At 48.1% G+C, this 24,708-nt stretch overlaps 1 protein-coding gene and 1 pseudogene across 1 annotated transcript; both read right to left on the bottom strand.

Moving 5' to 3' along the window:
* Nucleotides 1–6,809: 6,809 nt before the first annotated feature.
* Nucleotides 6,810–10,263, bottom strand: LOC136491226 (trihelix transcription factor GTL1-like; annotated as a pseudogene).
* A 7,350-nt stretch (nucleotides 10,264–17,613) lies between these two features.
* On the bottom strand, nucleotides 17,614–20,806 carry LOC136490700 (uncharacterized). Its single transcript, XM_066486902.1, has 4 exons — nucleotides 20,382–20,806; nucleotides 18,326–18,395; nucleotides 18,164–18,222; nucleotides 17,614–17,865 (listed from the first exon to the last, which is right to left on the bottom strand). Exons 1-4 carry the CDS (start codon nucleotides 20,530–20,532, stop codon nucleotides 17,717–17,719), a joined length of 429 nt encoding a protein of 142 aa, XP_066342999.1. The 5' UTR covers nucleotides 20,533–20,806; the 3' UTR covers nucleotides 17,614–17,716.
* Between the last annotated feature and the right edge of the window lie 3,902 nt (nucleotides 20,807–24,708).

Genomic DNA, 24,708 nt, shown 5'->3' on the forward strand with positions numbered 1-24,708 from the left:
GTGTCGGATCGGGACACACGAGGTCACAAGGATGAGCTGGTACATAGGTCTTAAACTTTCGTTTAGGGAAGTTTGCGCTAATGACCAAAGGATTCAAAAATCCATCGGCTCCAAATCGTCCTGTCAGGCGGTTGATCGTGGGCCTGATGGCTGTCTCCGTCAGGCCGAGTGGCCGACCACCGTTAGGCCACGGCGGCCAAGTGGCGGCCGTACGCCGGCGCTGCCCTGCTGGTCAGGCCATCACGGACACGACGATGCCACGTGCCTGCTGGTTGCTTATTTGCTTCACCCGCATCCATCTTGCCTCGCCAGTTCGCTAGAGCACGCGGAAGCCGAGCGCCGCGACGTCCACCATTGCCACCGAGAGCATCGCCGTCGTGCAGCTCCTTCGCTAGCCAGCCGCTGAGCAATTGCTCACAGCATTGAAGCGCCTAGCACTTCTCTACTCTCTCGACCCCTTCACAGCCCTAGTTGAGCCAAGGTGAGGGTCCTTTGGCGAATTCCGTCATTGCCGCCATGCCTGTCACCTCGCCGGAGCGTGAGCTCGCCGTGGCCCGAGCTGATCAGCGCTCCTCCATGCGCCCTTTCCTCCACATTGTCTTCCCCATGCCTCGTAGTGTCTCTAGTCCTACCTCGTCTAACCGCTACCGCCCGGATGTCACCGATGGGTGAGCCTCGCCGGAGCAAGCTTCGCCGCCGCGTGGGCCTCTCCATGGCTAAGCTTCCCGAGCACATCTCCTAACCCTAGATTAGCACGAGTAGTGTCGCCTGAGCACTGTGGTGCCGTAGGACCATTCACCTGGGCCAGCCATGGCTGGGGCCGGCCGGCGCACCATCGTGCCGCGCCACCGAGCCACCATGGCCGGCGATGAGCCGTCTCTAGTGCGCCTCAGCCCTAACCACTTACCTCTATAGATGCGACATGGTGAGGAGAACACCAAGGTGGGGTCGGTTTCGCCGGTGGACTCGCCGGCGGCGAGCTATCGCTGTTTAACCGCCGATCCCCACCGTGCTCTGTTTTAGTGCCGCTGACATGCGGGGTCCACTGACGTGTGGGTCCCAAGCGTCAGTGACTCAGCTCCTGAAAGCTAGTTCAAATATTCAGTTTTGGATGCTGTTTTGTAAAATTGATAGCTGAAGTTTGGTAGATCCAAATTGGGTGGTTCCAATTTTGTTAGGATCATGGTTAAGTGTAGTATTTAGGAAAAATATAACATGAACACTTGTAGTGGAATTTTTGGAAGAATTAAATTGAAACTTGAAATATGTTTTTAAATGAATGCAAACTTGTTTAATTTATATCTTGAGTTCCTGTGCTCCAAAAATTATGAAATTTTGTGGGTGAGCTCTTCTTGATGAGGAGAAGCTCTGGTAAAAATCAGTGCATGTATGGTTTATGATTTATAGATTTTCCTTTTATCATTGGACTATCCTTATGTGATTTTTAGTAATTCATATATGAATTCAATGACCATGAAATTTATTGGAGGATGTCCTAGTACCTTAAAGATGCTAGAAAAAATACAAAATCTGTTGCTCGACACTTTTCACTAGGGTTTCCTATTTATGTCATTTGAAGCCTTTATGCCCTGTCATTTTTGTGTAGGATGTTATACTTGTTAAAATGATGTGAAATTTATGTAGTAGCCTATTGGAGACATATCTAAGGTACTGTAATTTTTGTAGAATTTTCTGTACACTTTGGATATGTGTTTATTATTTAACCTAATTATCTAAATAAATTAATAAAGGAATGAAAATAATTTATTTAGGAAGGGCCACTATGTTTTCTTATGTTCATTTGATGTATATTCACTGTTGGTAATATTGGTAGTACTCATGGTGCTATTCGTGTATGTAATGAAATATTATTTTCACTATAATTCTATTATAGTGACTTTCTGGACAGATTTTAGAGTTAAGCAGATTAACTGGTGAATTTGATGTTTGCTGTGAAAATGGTCAATAACAAAGTTGTAGGAAACTTGTTTATATAGCTTGTGTCAAAATTTCAAGACATTTGGCCTAGTAGTTTGAGAGTTATCTCAGTTGGAAGACAGCACTCCCAACTGCCTACTCTCTGGAATTCGCAGACAGTTTTGAAAGATCAATCTGTTTGACCTAGTTTGAGTTTGAATTAGACTTTGGTGATTAAATAAAAGTTGTAGACAATTTTATAAGCTTTCTAGAAAGTCTTAAATCATGGTATTTGGATCTGTATAACTTCAGTTATGGATCAAACTTGTAGCTGCTGTTTGCAGCCTGAAAACTGTTGAGTGCAGTGAATGACTTGTTTGCTTTATATGAGTTGATGTGATGATTTAGATGCTAGGCTAATTAAGATAAATTGTTAGTTGTAGGTGCTATACCTCTTACTGAATATGAACAATTTTATGTTAGGTTATTAGAACTTGGTGAGTGTGCCGTTCTTGTTTTCTAAAAGAGATATGCACCTACTCGGTAAAATCGATGTTAATCTTGTATCATCATGTCTTTCATGCGTCCATCCATACATGGCTGTACATTTCATCATCACCTTCCATCTCTTGTGCATGCATGATTCTTATACTATGCATATGCATGTAATAGGTGTTCCGGAGGGAGTCACGCTTCTGGAATTCGAGCAAGTACTTCCGGAGGAGCAGCAGCAAGCTCAGGAGCAGGAGGTGCAGACACCCGAAGAAGGAGACGACAAAGAAGTTCTTAAGTGTCCCGATCACCAACCTTCGTCTTTTCTGAAAGGCAAGCCCCGGAGCATTCTAAGTCTCCTATGTTTTGAAAATGGTTACTTTGAGTATCTTTATTTGTGATGCATTAAGTGATAGGAACTAGATGCAAACACTTATTGCATATATATATCTATTCATTGTCCAGTAAACGTACCCTGAATCCTATTTAGGTCCAGAAGCGAATCAAAGCTTAGCCTTGCTTAGACCGGTAAAAGTCAGGTGATTTCCTATCACCTGCAAGTTAGGATAATGTCTGGTCACGGTCGGCTATATTTGCTATCATAAAAAATAACCATGTGTTAATAATGAATTGTGATCGGGCGGGATGTCGATAGAGAAGCAACAAGGCAAGGAGGTCTTGGGTGTGGATCTATCCCCGTCTATGTCGGTTAAGGACCGATTCGTTGTACGTACTCATGTCATGTTGAACGCATGCCTATCACTTAGTTGGCCGAATAACTCGTTTCGACCACGAAGCCGAGTAGCTCAATTCAGGCCGGAAGTCTGGGAAGTGAAAGTGCGCACCCTGGCGGTAGTAAGGATGTGCGGGGAGCTATTGGCGTAAGTCTGAGTTGAGATTGACCACCTAGCAGAGCAGACTCCCTGAGGGTGCGGCGCTACTCAGAACCGCGATTCCTGAGTTGTACCAAAGTTGACCTAAGGCTGCCTTCGCGCGGTATGCCTGAGTTTGTGTTAGGAATACCCCTCCAGCTGGATAGGAATCGATTCGAATCGTCGTCTCTCCCGGATAGTGAGAACTTGATTGAGCAGCGGCAACGTAGATGCACTTAATTGAACTTGATGGTTAAATCGATGATGATGATGATACAACATTATACCGGATATGGTTACTAATGTTTGGAGTTAAATCAATTGCTTGCTCTAGTACAGGTGCTAATCTAGTTGACAGGTTAATATTGATAACTTGCTGCTTACTCATAAATTAAATTATGCTCTCATATCACTAAAGCTTTTATGCAAAATGGTTGTCAAGCAAGATCCACCGATAAAGCCTTGCATACTCCTTGGTGTCATTTATTTCTGGTTTACGACGGGTAAGTCTAGCTGAGTACATTCTCGTACTCAGGGTTTATTCCCCCTTGTTGCAGATGACGTGCTCTATAACGGCTACTGCAAGTATTGTCTCTACCCTGCGGGGGATGAAGACTAGATCATGGGCATGATCATCTATGTTATTTTATCTTACTGCTTTTGCAGGATATGACTATGGAACTGGCTTGTATTTGAATCAAGTGTGTGTGATGTTCTCAAACTACTTTGCTTCCGCTATTTGTGAACTCGTTTTGTAATAACTATGTGAACTCTGATGTATGAGGTACTTGTGAAATGGATATAGCATGTGGCTTGTTATGTTGAATTACTGTGATCTTGGTTGTATGTAAGTTGGTTTGAAACGCGGTTGGACAGTTTGTGGGTCAATTGTCAAGGCTGTCCAACGAAGCAGCGTTTCGGTTTCACGAGTCTAGAGGGCAGGGGCCAGGCGTTCTCGCAGCTTTTGTGGAGGTAAACATAAACTTGTCCATTCCGAAAATGTTTCTTTAGTGTATATGCGTTTGGGAAATGCACTAACTTTAACGTCTATTTATGCAGAAGGTGAAGAAGAGTTGCAGGAAACTAGCTCAGAAGCTGAGCTGCATGGACACTCTTTATGAGGAACCGCCACTCCCGACGTGGTCGGGTGGCACGTCTTCAACCTCTTTGAGGACATCAGCCGACTCTTCTCAGCCGATGACAGGTGCCACTTCCGTGGTGCGTACACCACCACATCATAGCGCTGGGAAGGACACTGCAACCGAGGACGACGAGGACGACGATGACGACGACGACGACCCCCCGGGCTTCCGTAGACAGCACGACCAGTGGGACGATTGGCCGCAGGACGAGATCGGCATGTCTCAGCTAGGTGGTGCCCTGCTTGGTACCCAAGGAGCCTCACAGGTACTAACAAAGGTAGTTTCTTTAAATACGTATGCTCCATGAATTAACGATCATAAAGAATTATAAGTAATCGTGCGTATCTTATACTTGCAGGGTATGAGCCGTACGCACCGTCGACGCGACCATACCGACGTTGGCTACACTCCCAATGTGTTGCCAACAAATTCAAAGAGACAGAGGCGTCCGAGGGATCCTTACACTCATGGGTCTTAGTTTGTTAGGTCAAACGAATATTGACGTTCGAAACTTATGGAGTTATTTGGTTATGTTATGTCAAACTTATGTCAAACCAATGAAAATATTATGTGGCAGCTTGTCAACTTACACACAGACTTTATTTATTTGCTTCATATTCGTTTATATGCATCGCGGCAGCACTGCCGGCGAGATTAAGTAGCAACTAGTTCGGGAAGCGGCAGTCCCGCCGTATCTCGACGCCGGTGGCCGGCGTCTTGCGCGAGGGGTCGAGGAAGCCGGGGTCCATGGTCGCGTCGCCGCCGATCCTACAATATGGGGCTAAAAAGCCTAAGAAATTAGTTCCCTTAGAAAATATTCGTTTCAATCCGATCCAATTTTTCGTAATCGATTAGGTAACATGGTGGTTAACCGTATTATGAAAGACGGAAAAAATCATTGCCTTATCAAATTCTCTATTCGGTCGTGAAACTAATTCAATAAAAGACAGAAATAAATCCACTATTGATTTTACGTCTAGCAATACTTAGAATAACTCCCATTATCGGCGTGACGTGTTCCGATTAAACCGTCCAGGTACCGCCGGGCGGGCAGCGGGTGCGGCGGCTAGGCGGGCTTGCTGCTCGGGCAGGCGGGACTGGCCGCGGGGTTTTATTCGGCTCTGCCGCGCCACGGCTCAAGGCGCGTCACTGCCGCGCCAAGGTCGATGGCGCGGCAGACCCTGCCCCGTCAGCGGTCAGCGCTGACGGGCAACAGACATGGCACGACACAGGCATTTGGCCGCGCCAGAGCAATAGACGTGGCCAAAAGTATTAGTTTAAAAAAACCAACCGTGTTAGAATTAAAATTAGTTTTCAAAAAGTATTAAAAAAAACTGTTTGTCCTCGCCGTAGCCCCTTTGTTTCTTCTTCCTTTTCCTACACGGTAACAACGTGGACACCCGACAACTCACACACCTGTCACGCATGGCATGAGAACCGCACCCCAAGTCGTCAACTACCTAATTTTTTTACTCGACTCATCAAGCAACCACCTGCACGGTGTCCGATGTCCTTGCTCCGCAGTTGTTCGCCAAATCACTCCACTGTTATTTACTTCTCTATATCTCAAGTAACATGAAGTCTTATCAGTTGTTTGGTATAAAAAGTTATAAATTGTTTTGTTCTTTTAATAATTATATACTAGTTATTTATGTAATATTGTTGTCTAAAATTCTAAAATCCAGGCACCTGGAAAACAACAACTCACATTGTTATTTAGCCTTTCCCGATTCATATACTCATAGCTAAAAAAAATGTAAGAAACAATTTAATACATACACCTGGAAGATGTATACGCGCCACTACCTCATTTCCACAAGAAGCTAATAAAAAAATTCAAATGCAACAGGATATAAAACTTACAGAACTGGTTTATTATTTTTTTAATATTCCACTGGCAACGATAAAATTGCGCCTTTTTTTTGACATAAAGGGGTACTGGAATAACAACAAAATGTACACTGTAACAAGTAACAGGATTTATATCCACTGTAAAAAAAGGACAAAAAAATGTAAATCCCCAACGGCAAAAACACCTTCTCACCTCTGCAAGCTCCAAGTTGCTTGAACTGTATGTAATTCTTGTATACCCGTATACAAACTTGTATACTGCCGTCGCCGGGAGGGGGGTAAAAAAAAACAGGAAAACATCAGGGACTGACTGTTACATCGATGTACAATTCTTGTTTAACGCGATCGACGATGACCTATAAATAAGTTACTGAGGGGACTGACTCTTCCTTTTTTTGCTCTACCACCGCAGCCCCACTCTGCATCCTCCGGTTAAGCGGCCGCAAGGATGGGGCTCTTATTATACACGAAACAAATCAATAAATAATGGAATGGCCCGGGGGAATTACAGGATGAACAAGAACAGTGTGGTGTTGGTGATGGACTGATGATGGTGCTTGGTGGACTGGTAAAGGCAGGAGGTGACGGTGACGGTGATGGTGATGGTGATGCTCGCAGGTTTTTGGTTTGAACGCATATACGTACGGTTTGAGAGGGCTGTCGCCCGCGCCTATTGAACCATGGCGAGGAAGGTGCTGGTCGGAGCCGAGGTCGGCACCGCCGGCGCAGCCGTCGTCGCTGCCGCTGGTGCTGGTGCTGTGTTGGTGCCGCCCGGGTTCGGCCTCTGGAACTGTATCCTGTACTGGATTTTGCCGTCGTCCTCGCCTTCCTCGCCGTCGTCGGTGTACTCGTCGCCCATGTCGTCGCTGTCCGTCTCGTCCTCCGTCGTGAACTCCCGAGGCGGTTGCTCGTTCAACTCCCTGACGATGTCTTCTGGCTTCACACCAAGCACATATCCGGTCAGCCTGCGTCCATCGAGCACGAAACGACAAAGGGGACGAAGAAGAAACAGGTTGGAGCAAACGGTGTCGTTACCATCTTCATGCCGGTGTCGGTGTCGAACGCGGTGGGCGGCGTCGTCGGCGCTGTCTTCTCGACATTGCTGGCTGGCATCGGCGTGCCTCCGCCTGATCCACCGTTGTTCCTCTTGTCGTCGTTGATGTTCTTCCCCTCTATCTCGTGCCGGCTCGGGTTCAGTTGATCTGGGTAGGCGGGAGGAGGAGGAGCGGCGGCGGCGGCGGCGTTGGACGATGTGGCAGCGGCTGCGCCGCTGCGGAGGTGCTTCCTGCTGTAGATGGCCTCGAGTTGGTGGAAGTACGGGCAGGTCTTGGAGTCCTCGGGCCGCTTCTTGTTGCTCTCCTTCACCTTCTTGTAGTACTTGTTGATGTTCTCCCACTTCTCCTTGCACCGCTTCGAGCTCCGGTTGTATCCCAGCCGCCGCATCCCGGACGAAATCTCCTCCCAGAGCGGACCCTTGGGACCTGTCTCCTGGTAGCGCATGTCCAGGTCCATGCGCAGCTGGATGAGCGCGTGCACCTCCGTCTTGGGCCACCGCGATGACGACGCCGCCCCTCCATCCCCTCCTCCTAGCCCGGAATCGACGTGATGCTCCGCGACGGGCACCAGCTCGAGTGACGCGCCAGAGGTCGGGGGCGCGCTGCGCGGCGTGCCGGCGTCCTGCTGCGACGTAACCTTCGGCTGCTGTTGTGGCGGTTGCTGCTGGAGCGGCGCGGCTGAGATTGGCTTCGACTGCGGTGTCGCCTGTGGCGACGGCGGCGGCTGCTGCTGCTGCTGACGAGAAGGCTGTTTTGGCGGCGGCGGGGTATGGACTGGCACCGGTGCTGGCATTGGGACGACAACGGCGGTAGCGGGCTGCACGGACTGCCCGCCGATGCGCTGGAGGAAGGCGATGATGGCGGCGTCCCTGGACGCCGCGGCGGCGCGCTCCTGAGCGAGCTGCTCCTGCTCGCGGTTGAGGCGGGCGACCTCCTGCCTGCGCCACGCCTCCTCCCGAGCCGTGCGCTCCTGCCTCCCGCTTCTCCATGGTCTCCAGGAACCGCCGCTGCATTTCCTCCTGCCTGTCGACGACCTGCTGCATGAGCCCCTCGAAGAAAGTCATCATCTTCTTGCCGCGGCCGCCGCCGCCGTCGCCGCGCTTCCGCTTGCCGAGGCGGTCCTGGCTTCCGCCTGTCTCCGCCGTCATGTCGTCGTCATCGGACTCGTCGTCGGACTCCGAGTCCGACATGGAAGAGAAGCTGAAGCCTTGCAGGTTGAGGGGCTGGTGGGCCCCGGGCGGCAGCTCCACCGGTGCCTGGACCTGCACCGCCGCCGGCGCCGCCGACGATATGGGCGCTGGCTGCATCGGCCCCGTCGGCGGCGGCGGCATTGAACTCATCGGCGGCGGCGCGGATACTGCTGGCGCGGCGAAGGCGTGCAACGGCGGGGCGGTGCTTGCTGGTGGCAACTGCTGCTGCTGCTGCATCTGCGGCGGCTGCGGCTGCGGCGCGGCTGCGTGCAGCGCCTCCAGCTCGTCGAAGAAGCGGTAGCTCTTGCCGTCCTGCCTCCCGGCGCGGCCTTCCTTGGTGCGCTTGTAGTACTTGTGCACGTTCTCAAACTTCTCCTTGCACTTCTTGGCGCTTCTCTTGTAGCCCAGGTCGGCAAGCTTCCTGAAAGCCACAGCAGTGACAAAGACACAAGGTTCGGGTCAGCCATTACTTGCGTGCAACCAAAGACTCGAGCAATCTGCGAGGAGGAAGAATTAAATGATGGCGGCGTTTACAGGAGGAAGCATCTAACGCGGTGGCACAACACATCGAGAGGCCTCTGGAGGAAAGAGACAAGAAGATGGAAAGAATTGGAAATTTGGAAGGACAGGCAAGAGGAGTGAGGAGCGAAAGCGGGCCGAAGGCAAGAGGATATGCTGCAGAATGCAATTACAGTTAATCACAGACCATCTCGTCTTTTTAGGGATCAGAGAGGATGTGAAGCTGATGATGCACTAGTGAATGAATGAATGAAATGAAATGGAGTGATGATGAGCGAAAAAAAATACTGGAGCCATGAAAGCAAGGAGGACGCATTGGGATGGGAGAGGAAGGCTGCCTTCCTTCTTTTCCCAAAAACTGGAGCCATGAAAGCAGAAAACAGTGGCAGACTGCAAGCCTGCAGCGGCGGCAGCAGCTGCCTGCCTCAGCCTGCTGCCTGCACTCGGCACTCACCACCGTGGTACGATCCCCAGGCGCCCAGATTTTTCACCCTACTACACCTACTACTCCTGCCTGCTTCCAATTCCTCACTCTCCCTCACTCTCTCTCTCTCTCTCTCTCTCTCTCTCTCTCTCTCTCTCTCTCTCTCTCTTCCCCCTCCAGTCTCGCTGAAATCGAGAAGCATTTGATTAGAACGGGATGGAAATGGGAAAACAAAGCAAAATTCGAGGGGGAATTGGGCGCAGCGACGACGCAGGATAATTATCCATCATTTCATGTGGGGCGGCTGCGAAATTCCACGGAACCGTTAGCCGCTTTCCGCAGGGGAAAAAATCATGCCGGAGACTGGCAGGCTTCTTGAACCGGACTGCAAATGCGTTTGGAATTTCTCTCTCTCATTTCTTTACCTGGAGACGTCCTCCCACAGGCGGCCTTTGAGCGTCGCGTCGCGGAACGTGGCGTCCATCTCCGACCGGATCCTGATGAGCGCCTGCGTCTCCTCCCGCGGCCACCGGACGCTGGACGCGCCCGACGACCCGCCGCCGCCGCCGCCGCTGCCCATCATCTCGTCGTCGAAGCCGGCGCCCGCACCGGCACCAGACACCACGGCCAATTCGTCGTAGCTGGTCCTCGGTTGCTGCGGCTGCGCCGACGGAGGCCTGCTGCTCAGCGGCATGGGGCCGGTGGCAGCCGCCGTCGGCGAGAAGGGGCCCATGTCGGGCGGAGGGGCGCCGAACTGTGACCCGCCGCCGCCGCCCCGCCACCGTGGTGCTGCTGCTGCATGGCGGGCGCACCCCCCCGCGGCGGTCCTCTCGGGAGGAAGGCAGGGATTAGTATGGCCGCCCTGGCTAGCTGCGTAGTACTTGTAGAAGTGCGTAGGGGATGGCAACTGGTAGAAGTAGCAATTGGGGAGGGAGTACTCGTACCTAGCTTGCTACTAGTACTGAATTGTAGGCACGCACTGCAGCTCTAGCCCGCCATGCCAGACTAACTCCCTCGCTCTCCTCCTCTCTCTCCCACACACCGAGCGATAGTGGTGTGGGCGACGACGAGAGAGAGAGGGATAGTGGAATTGGAGGGAGAGGATGAAATTGGAAAAGAGGGGCTGGTACAAGTAGGGAAGGGCCGGGGCGGGGTGGGCGCCCGGCCGGAGGGCAAGGCAGCAAGGGGTGGGAAGATGAGGGCGGGGCGGGGTTGGGAGGATGAGGAGGGGTGGTGAAAAAGGTGGGAGCGTGGACAACTGGAAAGGGTCCAAAGGGGAAGGAGGGAGAAAGAAAGAAAGAAGCAAGCAAAGAGGCCGGGCCGGGACGAGTGTGTGTGGGGGGAGGGGAGAGGGAGAGGACGCCCTGGCTGGCTGGAGTCCGATCGAGAAAGAGGAGAGAGAGAGAGAGCAAGGGCTGGTGGCGCATGTACTGCCGTGTCGTACGCATGTGTATCTCCATCTACCCCTGCCCGATCTGCTGACACCCTTCCCTTCTCCCAGCACGAAACGCAACGGCGGCGCCAGGAGCTAGCAACGACCTCTCTGCAGGCTCGATCGGATCGACCGCCGGTTTACACGATCGGATCCTGCCCTGCACGCGTGTACGTATCGTATGCAGGCAGGCCTGGAACCGATCAGATCGAGTGATCGTCGGCTACTCACAGCCTGTTAGTGTTACGTACGGGGGCGGTGCCGTTTTATAGCCTGGGGCCCGGCCGGACGCCCATGGTGATGCATGGATAGATATGGGGAAACTGATGAACCGGGACGCATGCGGACAAAACAGGGAGGGTGTGGGGCTGTGGGCTGCGCAGTAGTAGCTAGAGTGAGTGCAAACGGAACGGCCTGCGCCGACCGCCCGGCTTCCGGACACGTACCCTGCCCCCGTGCCGTGGTGGCGAGGGCGCGCACGGACAACTGGGCCGCGCTGACATCGCCCTCTCGTCCCCGTTGGAGCACAGCGCATGCTGCACGCCCGGCCGGCCCCCTCACGCGCTGCATGCATGCATTGCATGGGGGCTGGGGCGGGCGGCCGCCCCCGGCCCGCGCGTCCGCACGCCGTGACACATCCCCGTGTCCGCTCTGCATGCCCATGCCCGTACCATGCCCGATAAGTCTTGACCGGTGCTGGTCCGTACTATGCCTGATAAGTCTGGGCTGGTGCTGGTTTGTTGCGAGAGAAAAATATTATACCATAACTGATAAGTCCTGACTGAAAGGCGATAGAGTGACTGCGCGCTGGTGCTGGTTTGTCGCAAGAGAAAAACACTGTACCATGACGAATAAACCCCAGCTGAAAGGCGATAGAGTGACTGCACGCGCGCTGCAGGCCAGCAATTAAAGATCCTTGCGTGAGCTATAGACCCTGACCCTGCAGATATACTGGTGGAGGCCGGGAAAAGATTTTTGCTTTGCCTTCTGACTTCTTCATGCATGCATGCATGAACGCCGCTGCTGGCCGCGTACGTGTATGAGGTATATCTATCTATCTACTATCCCCAGGCTAGCGGCGTCCCTTGCCACCTCCTGTATATTTACCGGCCGCCGCCCACCGCCGCTGGTGTGGTTGGCGTGGATAGATATGTGGGTCTCCACTCTCACCAGGCTAGCAAGGATCGTCGTCACCACATCGCATGCATGCTCCTATCTATCAGCAAACATGAATGCAATCATATACAGCACAGCATACAGCTTTTGCACATCTTGTTCCGTTAACTCAACCTCCATGCGTATTAATATGCGCTCATCATAGATATGCGTATCTCCATTTCCTTCTTGCTCAGCTCAGACTGTAGTATCTGCCGATGGTCACGGCGACACTACACGTACGGCATATGGCTCATGAGTCATGCATGGCTTGCTAGGCAGCAGTTGAACAGTCGCACGAACACTTGCATGAGCCGACCGCGGGCCGCAGTAAAATCGGTGCTGGAATAATGGGGAGCGTCTGCGTCTCCTGTTTCTAGAGCCGGCGCCGGCGTCGGTGTCGCGAGGCTGGAGAGTAACGGCTTCAAACGGCAGAGGGAGACGGGCGCCCTAATGCCCATGGGTCCCAGCAGAAGCGGACGGTTGCGATGAGGTGGACGCGGCAGTACAACGTGGTTGGTTGTGGACCGGCCCGTCCTTGCAATGGTGCGTGGGGTAAAGCGGTCATTTTTTCTCGTTTATTTGTGTGCGCCCACGTCTATGCCTGTATCCGGACAAGCCAGCTCTACAAACTTTTGTATATGTATACACGCACGTGATATGTACGTATCTGCACTCAGGGGGCGTGCAGTGTACAGCTACCGCACCAGGTGTGGTTCCGGTATAGACTAATAATACGGTAAAAATACCCCACTTGCGGCCCACGGCGAAACCAGATTACTGGCCCCGTTCGCTGGTCTGAATCTTAGCTGAAATTAGCTGAAAAACTACTGTTCTGGCTGAATTGTTACGAGAGAAAAACACTGTTCTAGGTTAAAAAAATAAGCCGAACAAACCGAATATGGAGGTAAACCAAACGGAACCATTATCAGTCAGAAACGTCTAAGTCGTAGGGTTCACATGTCACCAATTAATCATGTTTACAAAGCTGTCACGTACCAAGTTAGTTGTACTTTGTATCTATCTAATTCCAGATGCCATCAACCATCCAGACTCTGGATTATCCGTGCTCCGTGCACCCAAACAGTACCTGGAGTAAAAATGATCTCAGAGCTAACCCAGGACCATTTTCTACGTGGTCAGGCGGATAAACATGGTACTAAAATAGTCTACGTATTCTATCCACCGTTGGTAACACTACCTGAAACGAGAGCTTTACCGTGTGCCCTGTCTAGAGCACACGGCAAAGCCACGAATACACTCGGTAAATCATTTGTCGAGTGTAACACTCGGTAGAGGGCACTCGACAAAAAATTCATCGGCAAACTAACTTTGCCGAGTGTTTTTCGTCGGACACTCGGTAAAGACGTTGCCGAGTGTCTAAAAAACACTCGGCAAATATTTTTTGCAAGAAATAAAAAAAAACAAATTACCACCGGCCGCCGCCCACCACGTCGCCACACCCGTTGCCGCCCCACGCCGGACGCCGCCCGCCACCATGCCACCCGCCGCCACGCCACCCGTCGGATCCAGGAGAGGGGAGGGCGACTGTCGAGACGCCGCCGGATCCGGGAGGGGAGGGGAGGGGCCGCCGCCAGATCTAGGGAAGGAGTGGAGGGGGCGGCGTCGGGGAGAAGGGGAGGGGGCGGCGGCGGGGGGAAGGAGGGGTGGCCCGACTGCCGTCGAATCCGGCCAGGAGGGGAGGGGCAGCCGCCAAATCCGACCGGGAGGGGAGGGGTGCCGCCGGATCTGGGGAAGGAGTGGAGGGGGCGGCGCCGGGGAGTAGGGGAGGGGGCAGCGGCCAGGGGGAAGGAGGGGTGGCCGGGGTGCTGCCGGATCTGGCTAGGAGGGGAGGGGCCGCCGGCGGGGAGAAGGGGAGGGGGCGGCGCGGCGCGTGCGGGGAGAAGGGGAGGGCGCGGTGGGGGGGGGCGCTTGGGTGCAGCCGGGTTATAGTAGGAATTTTGCTTTGCCGATGGGAGGCACTCGGCAAAGCTTGTTTTTTTCCTGCCTCTTTTTTACACAGTAAGTAGTTTTTTTCCTTTGTCAAGTGTCCTAATCTAGGCACTCGGTAAAGTTTTTTTTATTTTTTTTCTTCTCCTTCTTTTCCAAAAAAAGATTTTATTTCTTTGCCGAGTGTCCTAAATTTGGGCCCTCGGCAAAGTTTTTTTTTTCATTTTTTCCTTCTCCTTCTTTCCCAGAAAAAAAGATTTTATTTCTTTGCCGAGTGCAAAAAAGAAAACACTCGGCAAACCCCCTCTTTGCCGAGTGTTTTTTTTATACTCAGCAAACCTCCTCTTTGTTGAGTGTTTTTTTTTTTGCCGAGTGTTTTTAGCGTAGCACTCGACAAAGAACTTGTTCGCCAAGTGCACGAGAGAATACACTCGGCAAATATAAAAACACTCAGCAAATTTGACGTTTCCGGTAGTGTAATCCGGCCGGTTGGTGTGTGGTGTCATGAAATATTATTTGACCGAATGAACATATATATCGCCCAGAAACGGCAGATTTAGATGTGCTAGTCCATAGTAATTGTTGGTAAATGCTGCCTCCGTCCTAAAAAAATGATTCTCATTTTTTAAAAAGGTAAAAAATCTAAGTTTGATTAAATCTATATATAAAATACTAACTTGTAGATGCCAAATGAGTATTGTTATATTAAATATAAAATACATTTTCATAATAAACTTATTTGAGGCATAAAAGTTGATACTATTTTCTATAAATTTGGTCAAACTTAAAAAAGTTTGACTGGCTAAAAAAACCTAGTTTTTATTGTGTACTTAGGCATAGCTCATATCACTACCACAAAAATGATTTCTAGAGATGTCAAATTTTTTGGAGGTGGGTCCATCAAAACCTATATCGCATTTAGTAATCAGATTTTAATTTTCTTGGTTAGGATCCCGCTGAAAATAGCAAAAACCAGCCTAAGCCGGTTTTTCAACTTGCTCTAATTGATCTGATTTTCGGTGGAGATGTGCTCTGTGATGCTATAAACTCCTCCACCAACTTTCAGATCTTATGAAATTTGTTTGATTGGATTTTGACCTTTTCTCCTCCAAGGGCTGAAATTTGAAAATCATCTTGAGCTGGTTTGTAAACCAGCCTAGGCCGGATATCCATCTTTCTTTAGTTGAGCTGATTTTTGGTGGAGATGTTTCTCACGGTGTTATAAACTCCTCCACAAAATTTCATAATGTTTGGAGGTTGTTTGACATTCCAGAAAGCACTTTTTCTAGCCTAGTTTCTTAGGTTCGTAGTACCGCTGCGACTACGTGATCTTGGCTAGCGCTACTCGAGGGATTCGTAGATTAACTTTAGGACATAGCCATCGTATTATCGTTTACTCAGTGAGAAAATTTGAGGCTCCTATTCAACCGCTCTGGTCACAATTATCTTTAATACTCATATATATTTTTATATTATTTCGTAGTTGTTTCAAAGCAATATACAAAGTGATACGCTGCGCTTGTTGTGCTGCAGCGGTAAGCTACTGCTACACTACTCAGCGGGAGTTCTATACTAGTTTTCCAAATTGAGATATGGTTTTCATTTAATATTATTCACAGCCTATATCAGTTTGCTATAAACTTTAGTTTTGTTAATGTCCATTGACTCCGCCTTTCGGCCTGATCTTAGGCCCTGACTCACCCTCCGTGGACGAACCTTGTGGAGGAAACCTTGGATTTTCGGGGCATTGGATTCTCACTAATGTTTTCGTTACTCAAATCGACATTCTCACTTCCGCTTCGCACATTGAAGAGGTTTAGTTAATTTTTAAACACTCTATGTTTTTGTAGTGATTTTATACTTTATTTCACTTATAAAAAGTTATTAAGGTATTTTTAGATTTTTTTTCATTCTGCTTATGATATTTTAAGTTCATATTTTTCCGTTGGTCATGTCGTCATGCCGATGTGAACTGCCCATCTAGGTTTAAATCTTTATTTCAGTTGTACATAACATGCTCGTTGCCAATGAGATGCATGTCTTTGATAACTTTGTCAATCTCAAAATTAATTTACTAGTCTAATTTAATCGTTAGAAGGTGCTTATAGGGTTAGAGCATATATGTGTGCGTTGACAGAGGTAAGTGTACCTACGTGTACATGGGCGTGTCTACATCTACACCGCGAAAAAATATGATCATGTCAATGTCATGTCACCCCAATCCATCCACTCTAAATTAGTAAATTGGAGAGTGAGAAAGTGAATGGTTTTGTAGCTGAGGGTGAAAAACGAACTCAGACGTAAAGACTACACGTCATCAATATGGGGCTATTGTCGGATCTCAACCAGCTGAAAGTTACTAAGTGACGAATTAGTGATGTGTCGCAAGCATCCGTCACTTGTATATGTGTTACCTTTATATGTGTGTGTTTCTAAATAACGTACATTTTTCAGTCCATGGTATATATATATACATGATAGAGGTCGAACTTAATGGTCGCGCATATATGCCAAAAAAGAAAAGGTACATAAAAATATCCTGAGGAGCACACCCTTAGGCAGCCCACATGCAACTTGAAACATACGCATACTTGCTCAAATCAAATCACGAGAGGGTACAACTCAAGAAACTAATGGTCTACACTAAAGCATCAACAACACCTCGCTTCAAGGTTGGCGTGCGTGGCGCACGCAACTGGAGCGCATTCTGCTGGCTGCCAGCCAAGCCCAAGGCATCATTAATCCCTGATACCGCTACTGTTACGGCCAGTTCTCTCTAACTTAATCATAGGCCACTTAGCTGTTGATCATTGCCCAACAAGCAAAGTTAGAATAAAAAGGAGGCTGGAGGCGCTGTTATTTCCGTGCGCTGGCGGGTGGAATCTAACACTCCTGGCCCACTCGGTGTTTCCGTGATTGCGCAGCGTGATCCATGTTACTAATATAAACTCGACCAAGGTACACTACTGGAATCTCGATTTTTTCTGACGGTGCGAAAACCCACGGAAAAATTCGAATACCGTCAGAAAAATATTTTTCTGACGGTGTACCCTCAGAAAAATACCCACAGAAATATAATGACAGAAAAATCCAATTTTTCTGTGGGTTCACCGTCAGAAACAATTTTTCTGTGGGTCTCGCACGCACAGAAAAATTGTGTTCGCCCAGATTAAAAGTAATTTTTCTGTGTGTTAATCCACACAGAAAAAAGAAATAAACGCACAGAAAAACTCATGTTTTTTTTCTGTCGGTCTAGGTGAACTCACAGAAAAATTCATTTCGCCCAGATTAAAAAAAAATAATAGATAGCATACATATAAAGATCCAAATGTTCAACACATTCATTAATGACATCCGGGCTACATAGAGATAATGTTCAAATGATCCGGCATCAATACATTCAAAAGCATTACCATCTCATCTCAAAGTTCAAGTCTCAGTCAAGATGAGTAAAGTACCAGCATGCATCATTGAGTCATATTATACCTAAAACTAAAGCTAACAGATTAGAGCCTATCAAGGGCCTCGAGGTAATTCTGCTTGCAGATGTCAAAGAAGATCTTCATGGAGTAGCGGTTGTCCTCCAGCATGGTGAAGCCGCTGAGGTACCTCTCCACCTCGTCCCACTCGCCGCCCTGCACGAGGTCCTCGAAGTGCTTCATGTTGAAGTAGAAGCCCGACTCCTGCTCCAGCCTGCACGGGCAACCGCAAAAAGCATCAGAAATCCCAGCTCACCCAGCAAAGAAAGGCTCCAAAAACCCCATTCATGATCATGGCGAGTACTCCCTTGTGCATCGTCTCCTTGAACTTCTCATCGAGGAACTGCAGGATGAGGAAAACCAGCTCCCTGCTAAGAGACGACATGCCTGCAAAATAGAAGGATTAGATGCTATGGCATATCATCATCTAACAGAAAATGATGCAAATCAAGCAATGAAATTCTTGGAACTTCTAACATTTGGGGTGAACCATAAAAAATAACATGTATATATATATGATACAAGGCAGCCATATTATAATCATCTGATAAAAAATGATGCAAATCAAGCAATGGAATTCTCGAACTTTCAACATCTGGGGTGAACCATAAAAAATGACATGTATATATATGATACAAGGCAGCCATATTATTGTGCTACAATTGACTAGAAGATGAGTTTGTACAGTGAGATGCATGGCTGTTGTTGGCATGGTGAAGCAGTTCATGCCTGTTATTTTTCCAGCTACAATGAAAGCTCAGTGTTAATCTCATCAGCAGGAGCAATTGAACTTTTCGACAACACATAATGTCATAAAAGTCGGAGTACAAAATCAAACTTCACTTACCAGGTGGACCTTGTTGTCCACAAGCAAACAATATTTTCACTGCCGGTACGTATATTCAAGAAACATGAAGCTGGAATCAAATCAATTACGAGAAGCATGCAGATGTATCAGTGAATTGGTAGTTGGGTTAATGAGATTTTTCATGTAACTCTAGTGATTAAAGCTATGGATCAGAGCTTATTGATGAGAAACCATGAGAGTTACAACTAGCCTGAACACATTAACATCAAAGCACATTACACCATTGATTATTACTGCAAATAGTGACAAAAACTGGTAACTGGAGCAGCCAAAGAAACAATCCTGGGAGACCCCAAGGAGACCGGATGAGAGGGGTCCACCTCCACCAAGACAACGGTTTGAACTAACAATAGAGGAGAAGAACATTCTTCTAGAAGTTGAACCCATAATATTCCGTGTGAGAAGTTGAGTAATCTTGAGTGGTTTGTCACATGAATGCAATAACAGAAAGCTAACATGGTAGAATGGGCAAGTTTTCTTATATGAGAAAGATGTCTAAAAAAATATGTAGACCAAAATAATAATAAGACAGTGCAAAGGAATAGATCAGTTATATACTAGCACAGATCAGTTATATACTAGAATGGTGATCAAATGATGTAGTATTCAACACATTGGCCTCAGATATCAGTTGCTCCTCGGTTGACCTTGAGCTTGGAGCATAAGAAACAAACAGAGTAAGAAACAAAGTTCCAGTACCTCAACACAAGCTCAAGGTCATCGGTTCTTGGCATGCTTAATATGATATCATCATTGGCAAAGTAAGTGAGGCCTCAGCTTAACTGGTTGCTTGTACTGGTACAAGCCATCCTAGTTAAGCAGCAAACAAAACAAAATATCCCAAGTACCAGTTCATAAGGTGCTAAAGTGCAGAAGTTCTCTAATGGAAACTTGATTCATCACAGCCACTCAAGAGTAGTACAAAACAAAAAAAGTCACAAGGCATAGTTAGGGATGCAAGATATTCAAGATACTGTTTTCATAGCATCTCCAAGCTGCAGGATGAACCCCCAATTTCAGTCCCCTAAAGCTGAAATATTTTTGAATGTGTCAATCTGTAGAAGCAATTCAATATGTAGTAACATACATGAGGTGCTATACTAGTCAGCGCTTTCACAAAAATATCCAAATTATTGCTAAGAAATAAGACATTGTTTCAATCTGTAGACAGAGTAACTGCTAATGCATGGTCTGAATTTTTAGACGCAAGCAACATATACGCAACTGTATTTTCAATTCTACTACGAACCACATATCAATCTCACTAGATCTCTTTTTAATTTAATTCTAACACAACCAGACATGACATAGAAATATTAACTTTTTACTAAATATACAAATGTTACTACTGCTAGTCATCATATAAATTCACAGGTCTTATCCTTACTGGCACTTAAAGGCACTAGAATCACCAACCCACAAACTGAAATAAGTACAAACATTTCTAGTGGTCAGACTGCTGCTTGTGCCAACATGGTTGTGCCCCCAAGCCGCGCCGGATCGCGCCGCATATTAAATTCAGATGCTACCAACTCAAGATAGTGTCTGATAGCAACTACCAACTCAAGATAGAGCTGTTCACTTAAATCATTTGGGTCATCTCATATTGGCAAATTCCTTGAATGCCTAGTATGACTAGCTGGGTTCACCAATACCATCTTTGTTGACTACAATCACATAGTGTGCTCTATCTGTTGCCTATAGATTGTTGACTACAAAAATAATTTAATATTGCACCTAGTAGGCACTTAAAATAGAGAAGACAAAACAGCATGAACATCAACTAAGAGCAAAAATAAAGTGCACAGAGTAATCTTACATGTCACTTTCATCTTCCTTAAGCATAACAGAGTAATCTTACATGTATTGCTCTGGTAAAAAAATCAGTACTAGTTATATTAACAAAATTCAATCCACGTCCTACGGCATACACATGTGATTAGATCAGATCTGTTCTGAATACACATAACCAAATAGCTTAAATTAGGGTTCGTTCTCAAATTTGCACAAAAGGGAAGAGAAGGAACATGCATACCTGGCTTGTGTTGTGGGTGCTTGTCGTTGGCAAAGGGCTCACCTCGGCCACTGGAAGGAGGCTGCACTCGGAGCTGCAAGTGACCTGATGTGGTTGCGCTTGGAGCTGCAGATCTGGACGTCGGGCTGAGAAGGGGCTCTAGATCCACCATGCTCGGGAGGGCCCGCACGCCGTGAGGGTTGTGCTCGGGAGGATAAGAGGCCGCCGCCACGCCCCGCCGCCGGCCGGATCCAGGAGAGGGAGGGCCAGATCCGGCCGGGTGAAGAAGGGGGAGGGGAGGGGCACCCGCCGGGGAAGAAGGGGGAGGGAAGGGGCGCCGGCGGGGGAGAAGGAGGGGGAGGGCGCAGATCGGCTCGGTCGGCGGCGGATCCAGCCGCCTAGGGGCGTGCCCGCCATGGATTTGGCCGGATCCGGGGGTGAAGGAGAGGGGCCGCGCCCGCCGCGTCGATGAAGAGGGAGAGGGAGGAGAGGGAGTGGCGGCGCGGCGCGGCGCTGCTCGGGGAGGGGAGGGGCGCGGCGCTGCTCGGGGAGGGGAGGGGCGCGGCGCTGAGTCGCAGAGGGAGGGGCGCGCTGAAAGGAGAGAGTGAGGGAGGGGGCGCGGTCTAGTGCGTTGGGGGCGCGGCGGCCGGCGGGTTAGGGTTAGGATTTTTTTTTCTTCTGTGCGTGTACATATTTTTTTCTGTGTGTTTTTAAAGAACCGACAGAATAAATTATATTTTTCTGTGGGTGTTTATTTTTTCTGTGTGTGTATTGTCACGCACAGAAAAATTATGCGATTTTTCTGTGGGTTTTAGTATTTTTCTGTCGGTATATTTTGGAACCGACAGAAAAATCATAATTTTTCTGTGCGTACCGAAAATAACGCACAGAAAAATTTATCACCCACAGAAAAATGCGAGATTCCAGTAGTGGTAGTAGTAATGATTGGGTGATGGCCTAGCTTGTTGAGCGCGCACGGCCATTATAAAAGCGGAACTTATATAAGGATAGATAAATATAAATACTAGTGATGATGGGCGCGGGCACGGATGGATAAATTAAGGTGTTAGGATTGATCTTCACCAACTTAGTCCAACGGTTAATTAGGCTCTTGACCCACGTCCTGATCAGGGGCACCCAGCCGTTCTTCTGGCTGATGGGCCTCCGTCGCGCAGCGCAATAAATAGGAGGTGGGGGCTGGGGCTCGAGACACGAGGTTCACCGTAGCCGTCAGCGCCCCACCGGTTTTCCTATCCCTAACCCGATCTAGAGGGCGCGCTGTAAGCGATGGGAAACGCTATCGCCTTCATCGCCGCCACTGGATCACGTCTCCACGTCACTGCTACCTCGTCGACAGCGCAATGGCCGCGACTACGCTCAACATGAGGTACATCAGCAAATCATCCCATTAAGTTAAGTATTACCCACTGATCTACACCTAGAAGTACTTTCAGTTCTATCAATGGTACCAGAGCCAGGTTTTCTAGTCTGTAGATCTAGATCGGGGTAGAAAAGAGAGAAGCAAATAGAAAGAGAGGATTAACCCTAGCAAAGAAGAAAAGAAACGGGCGGGCTCACCTTGAAACCGCCACACCACAACCGTCGCCTCGCCGGCGCGTGGGAAGAAAACGAGAAAGAAAAGGAAGGGTTTTTTCCTACCTGGGAACTGCCCACACCGTCACCACCACTGGCCGTCGCCTTGACGCCACGCGGGAAGTCACCCTGAACCGCCTAACCCTAACCCTAACCCCAAAAGGTAACGGACAGAGAGGGGAAGGAACCTACCCGGTTTTCTTCACCACCGTCGACGCCGCCGCACGCGGGAAGAAGCACCCGTCGCAGCCTCGCCGGCACGCGGGGAGATGGCCGAGCCGCGCTCGTCACCGTGCGAGCGAGCCTCGGCCGAGGGCACCGTCACATGACCGCTCGACAGCGGCGCGCTCACCCACTAGGGAGCGCGCGCTCCGGCGAGGGGACCCGTGGCGGCGCCACACTTCTTCTCCCGTGTCTGCTACACTAAGAGCTGACAAAGGAGAAAGGGGAATGGAAAGAGCAAGGGTTTGAGGGCGAGCCCCACTGCGGCGCGTGTGGGGACTATGGCACCGTCGCCCCAACCGCTCGACAGCGGCGCACTCAGCCTAGGGCGAGCGCGTGCGCCGACGAGGGGACCGGTGGTGGTGCCGCTCTGCTGCTCTCCTTCTTTTCCGTTGCGCTGCGGCATAGAGACATAAGGGTGAGGAGAGAATGAGGCTGGGGTTTTCTGGGAGAGCGGCCATGACGCGGTTTTATTCGAGCAAAACACGCGCACAGCCGTTCGATCGGATCCGACGGTCGACGTTCGCTAGACCAGGATTCAGCCCAGGCGGGGAAGTGAATTCCCGGCCCAGGCCTAGGTTGCAGCCTAGGCGCACGGGGAGCGGTCGCACACCGTGTTAAGCAGGCCGTTGGGCTGCCGTTGGGTGCGCGCGTGGACTCGCAACAGTGATGGGCCACGAACTGTTTTCCCCAGGCCTGGCCTAATGAACAGTAAACGCATACTTTTGTTTTATTTATTTTTAGAAGCGAATTTTGATGAATTTTGATTAGTTTTTCATCTCTATTTAATTTTGAACCAATGGGATAAATTGTTTATAGAGTAGATGAGTACAATGAGATGCCTCTGAAAAGTAGATAAACAATTTTTCATGTTTCCGCTGCAAAGTTGAATGTTTATTATCTTCTAATTAAATTTGAACCAACGGGTGAATTTAATTTGAAGAGCAGTTACATTTAGTAAATTATGATTATGTCTATCCTCTAATTAAATTGGAACCAACGAAAAAATTTAAATTAGAGGAGTAGTCCGTTTTGTTTAAGTAAGATTATATTATTGTCATTTTCTGACCAACGTTGATGATGACAATATTATAATGAATTTAAGTTTGAACTTTAAATCTCTGATAAATTTTACACCACCGTGGTCAATTTTTTAGAGAGTAGATAAGGACCAAAAAATGCTCCTGAACTAAAAGAATGTATTTCATTATCAAGTTTTCGCTGCAACGATATTGATTATCTTCTAATTAAATTTGAACCATTGGGAGAATTTAATTTTGAAGGGTAGTTATATGGATTTCAAGTTAATTTATGAGTTTTATGCATTAATTTTATTTTCTACCCAACGATGATGTTGAATTGATGCAGAAGCATATTGTATGTTTTATTTTTAACCGACGAGATCACTCGGTTGTATGCCAACGGGCTGCAATGCAGGGGTATGTGAATGAAAAGGCTTGAGTCAAGCCAGTTCAGGATAGTTTTTTTGTTAGTTTACTAATTTTATGATTAAATTTGAACCAACGGAAAGATTTAATTAGAAAATAACGTATAAGTGAATGTTTTAGTCGTCGTGACTAAGTTTTTGTATAGATGTATCCCGCATGGGGAGAAGTTTTGGCATAGTACTTATGCTAGTCAATCCTGCATGGCGGGAGAAGTTTTGTAATGATTCACATGTTTTGTATCCCGCATGGCGAGAGAAGTTTGGATAGCTCTTATGCTGTCCTAGTATTGACTTTGGCACAATAGAAATGCATCGTAATGGTCAATACTAACTAAAAGATAAGAAAAGATGCAAGCGTAACTTGCAAAAGTACTACTAATGAAAGATCTCGTTGAGTTCTTGAAGTGAAATAAGGAAAGTGTACTCCTAAACGGATCGAGAAATAACTTTATTTACATGACATAATCATGCGAATGAAGTAAGTTATAAGTGTCTCCTTGTTCATTGGTTTTCTAAATAGTTCTCGAAATTATGGCAGTAAAGTTCATATCATATTTTGAGGGGGGATATTAAGATCAATTAAGAAAAATACTCTTCATTAAGAGTGAGATAAAGATCAATTAAGAATGATACTCTTCATTAAGAGTTAGATAAATATTAATTAAGATGAATGCAACCGTTGGAGGAGTACAACGGTCAGAACATTGATACCCCTAAGCAGAGAAATAGCTAAATTCCTAGACCTTTTAAAGTTCCGACAAGAAGATAACGTAGTCAGCCTCAAAGATGTCAAGGTGGTACTTAAAGCGCCATATGAGGTTTTAACAGATTAAACCCAAAATAGGATATTTGAAGATACACTATCTTTAAAAAAGATGGAAAGATTTGGAGGAGCATGGTATGTACAGACCTAAGACTTGAGGAGAAGCGGGACTACGTGCCCACTTCAGTGATTCAAAATTACAAATTTCTCGATACATGTTGATGTTGTATGACTTATACAACCCTGTTGTTGGCTCTTCGAAGAAGCTGAATAATATAAACAAGGATCTTGTGATACAGGAGCCTGTAGAATCAATTGTCTCT

Source organism: Miscanthus floridulus, chromosome 11, assembly GCF_019320115.1.
Source record: "Miscanthus floridulus cultivar M001 chromosome 11, ASM1932011v1, whole genome shotgun sequence".
NCBI lineage: Eukaryota > Viridiplantae > Streptophyta > Magnoliopsida > Poales > Poaceae > Miscanthus > Miscanthus floridulus.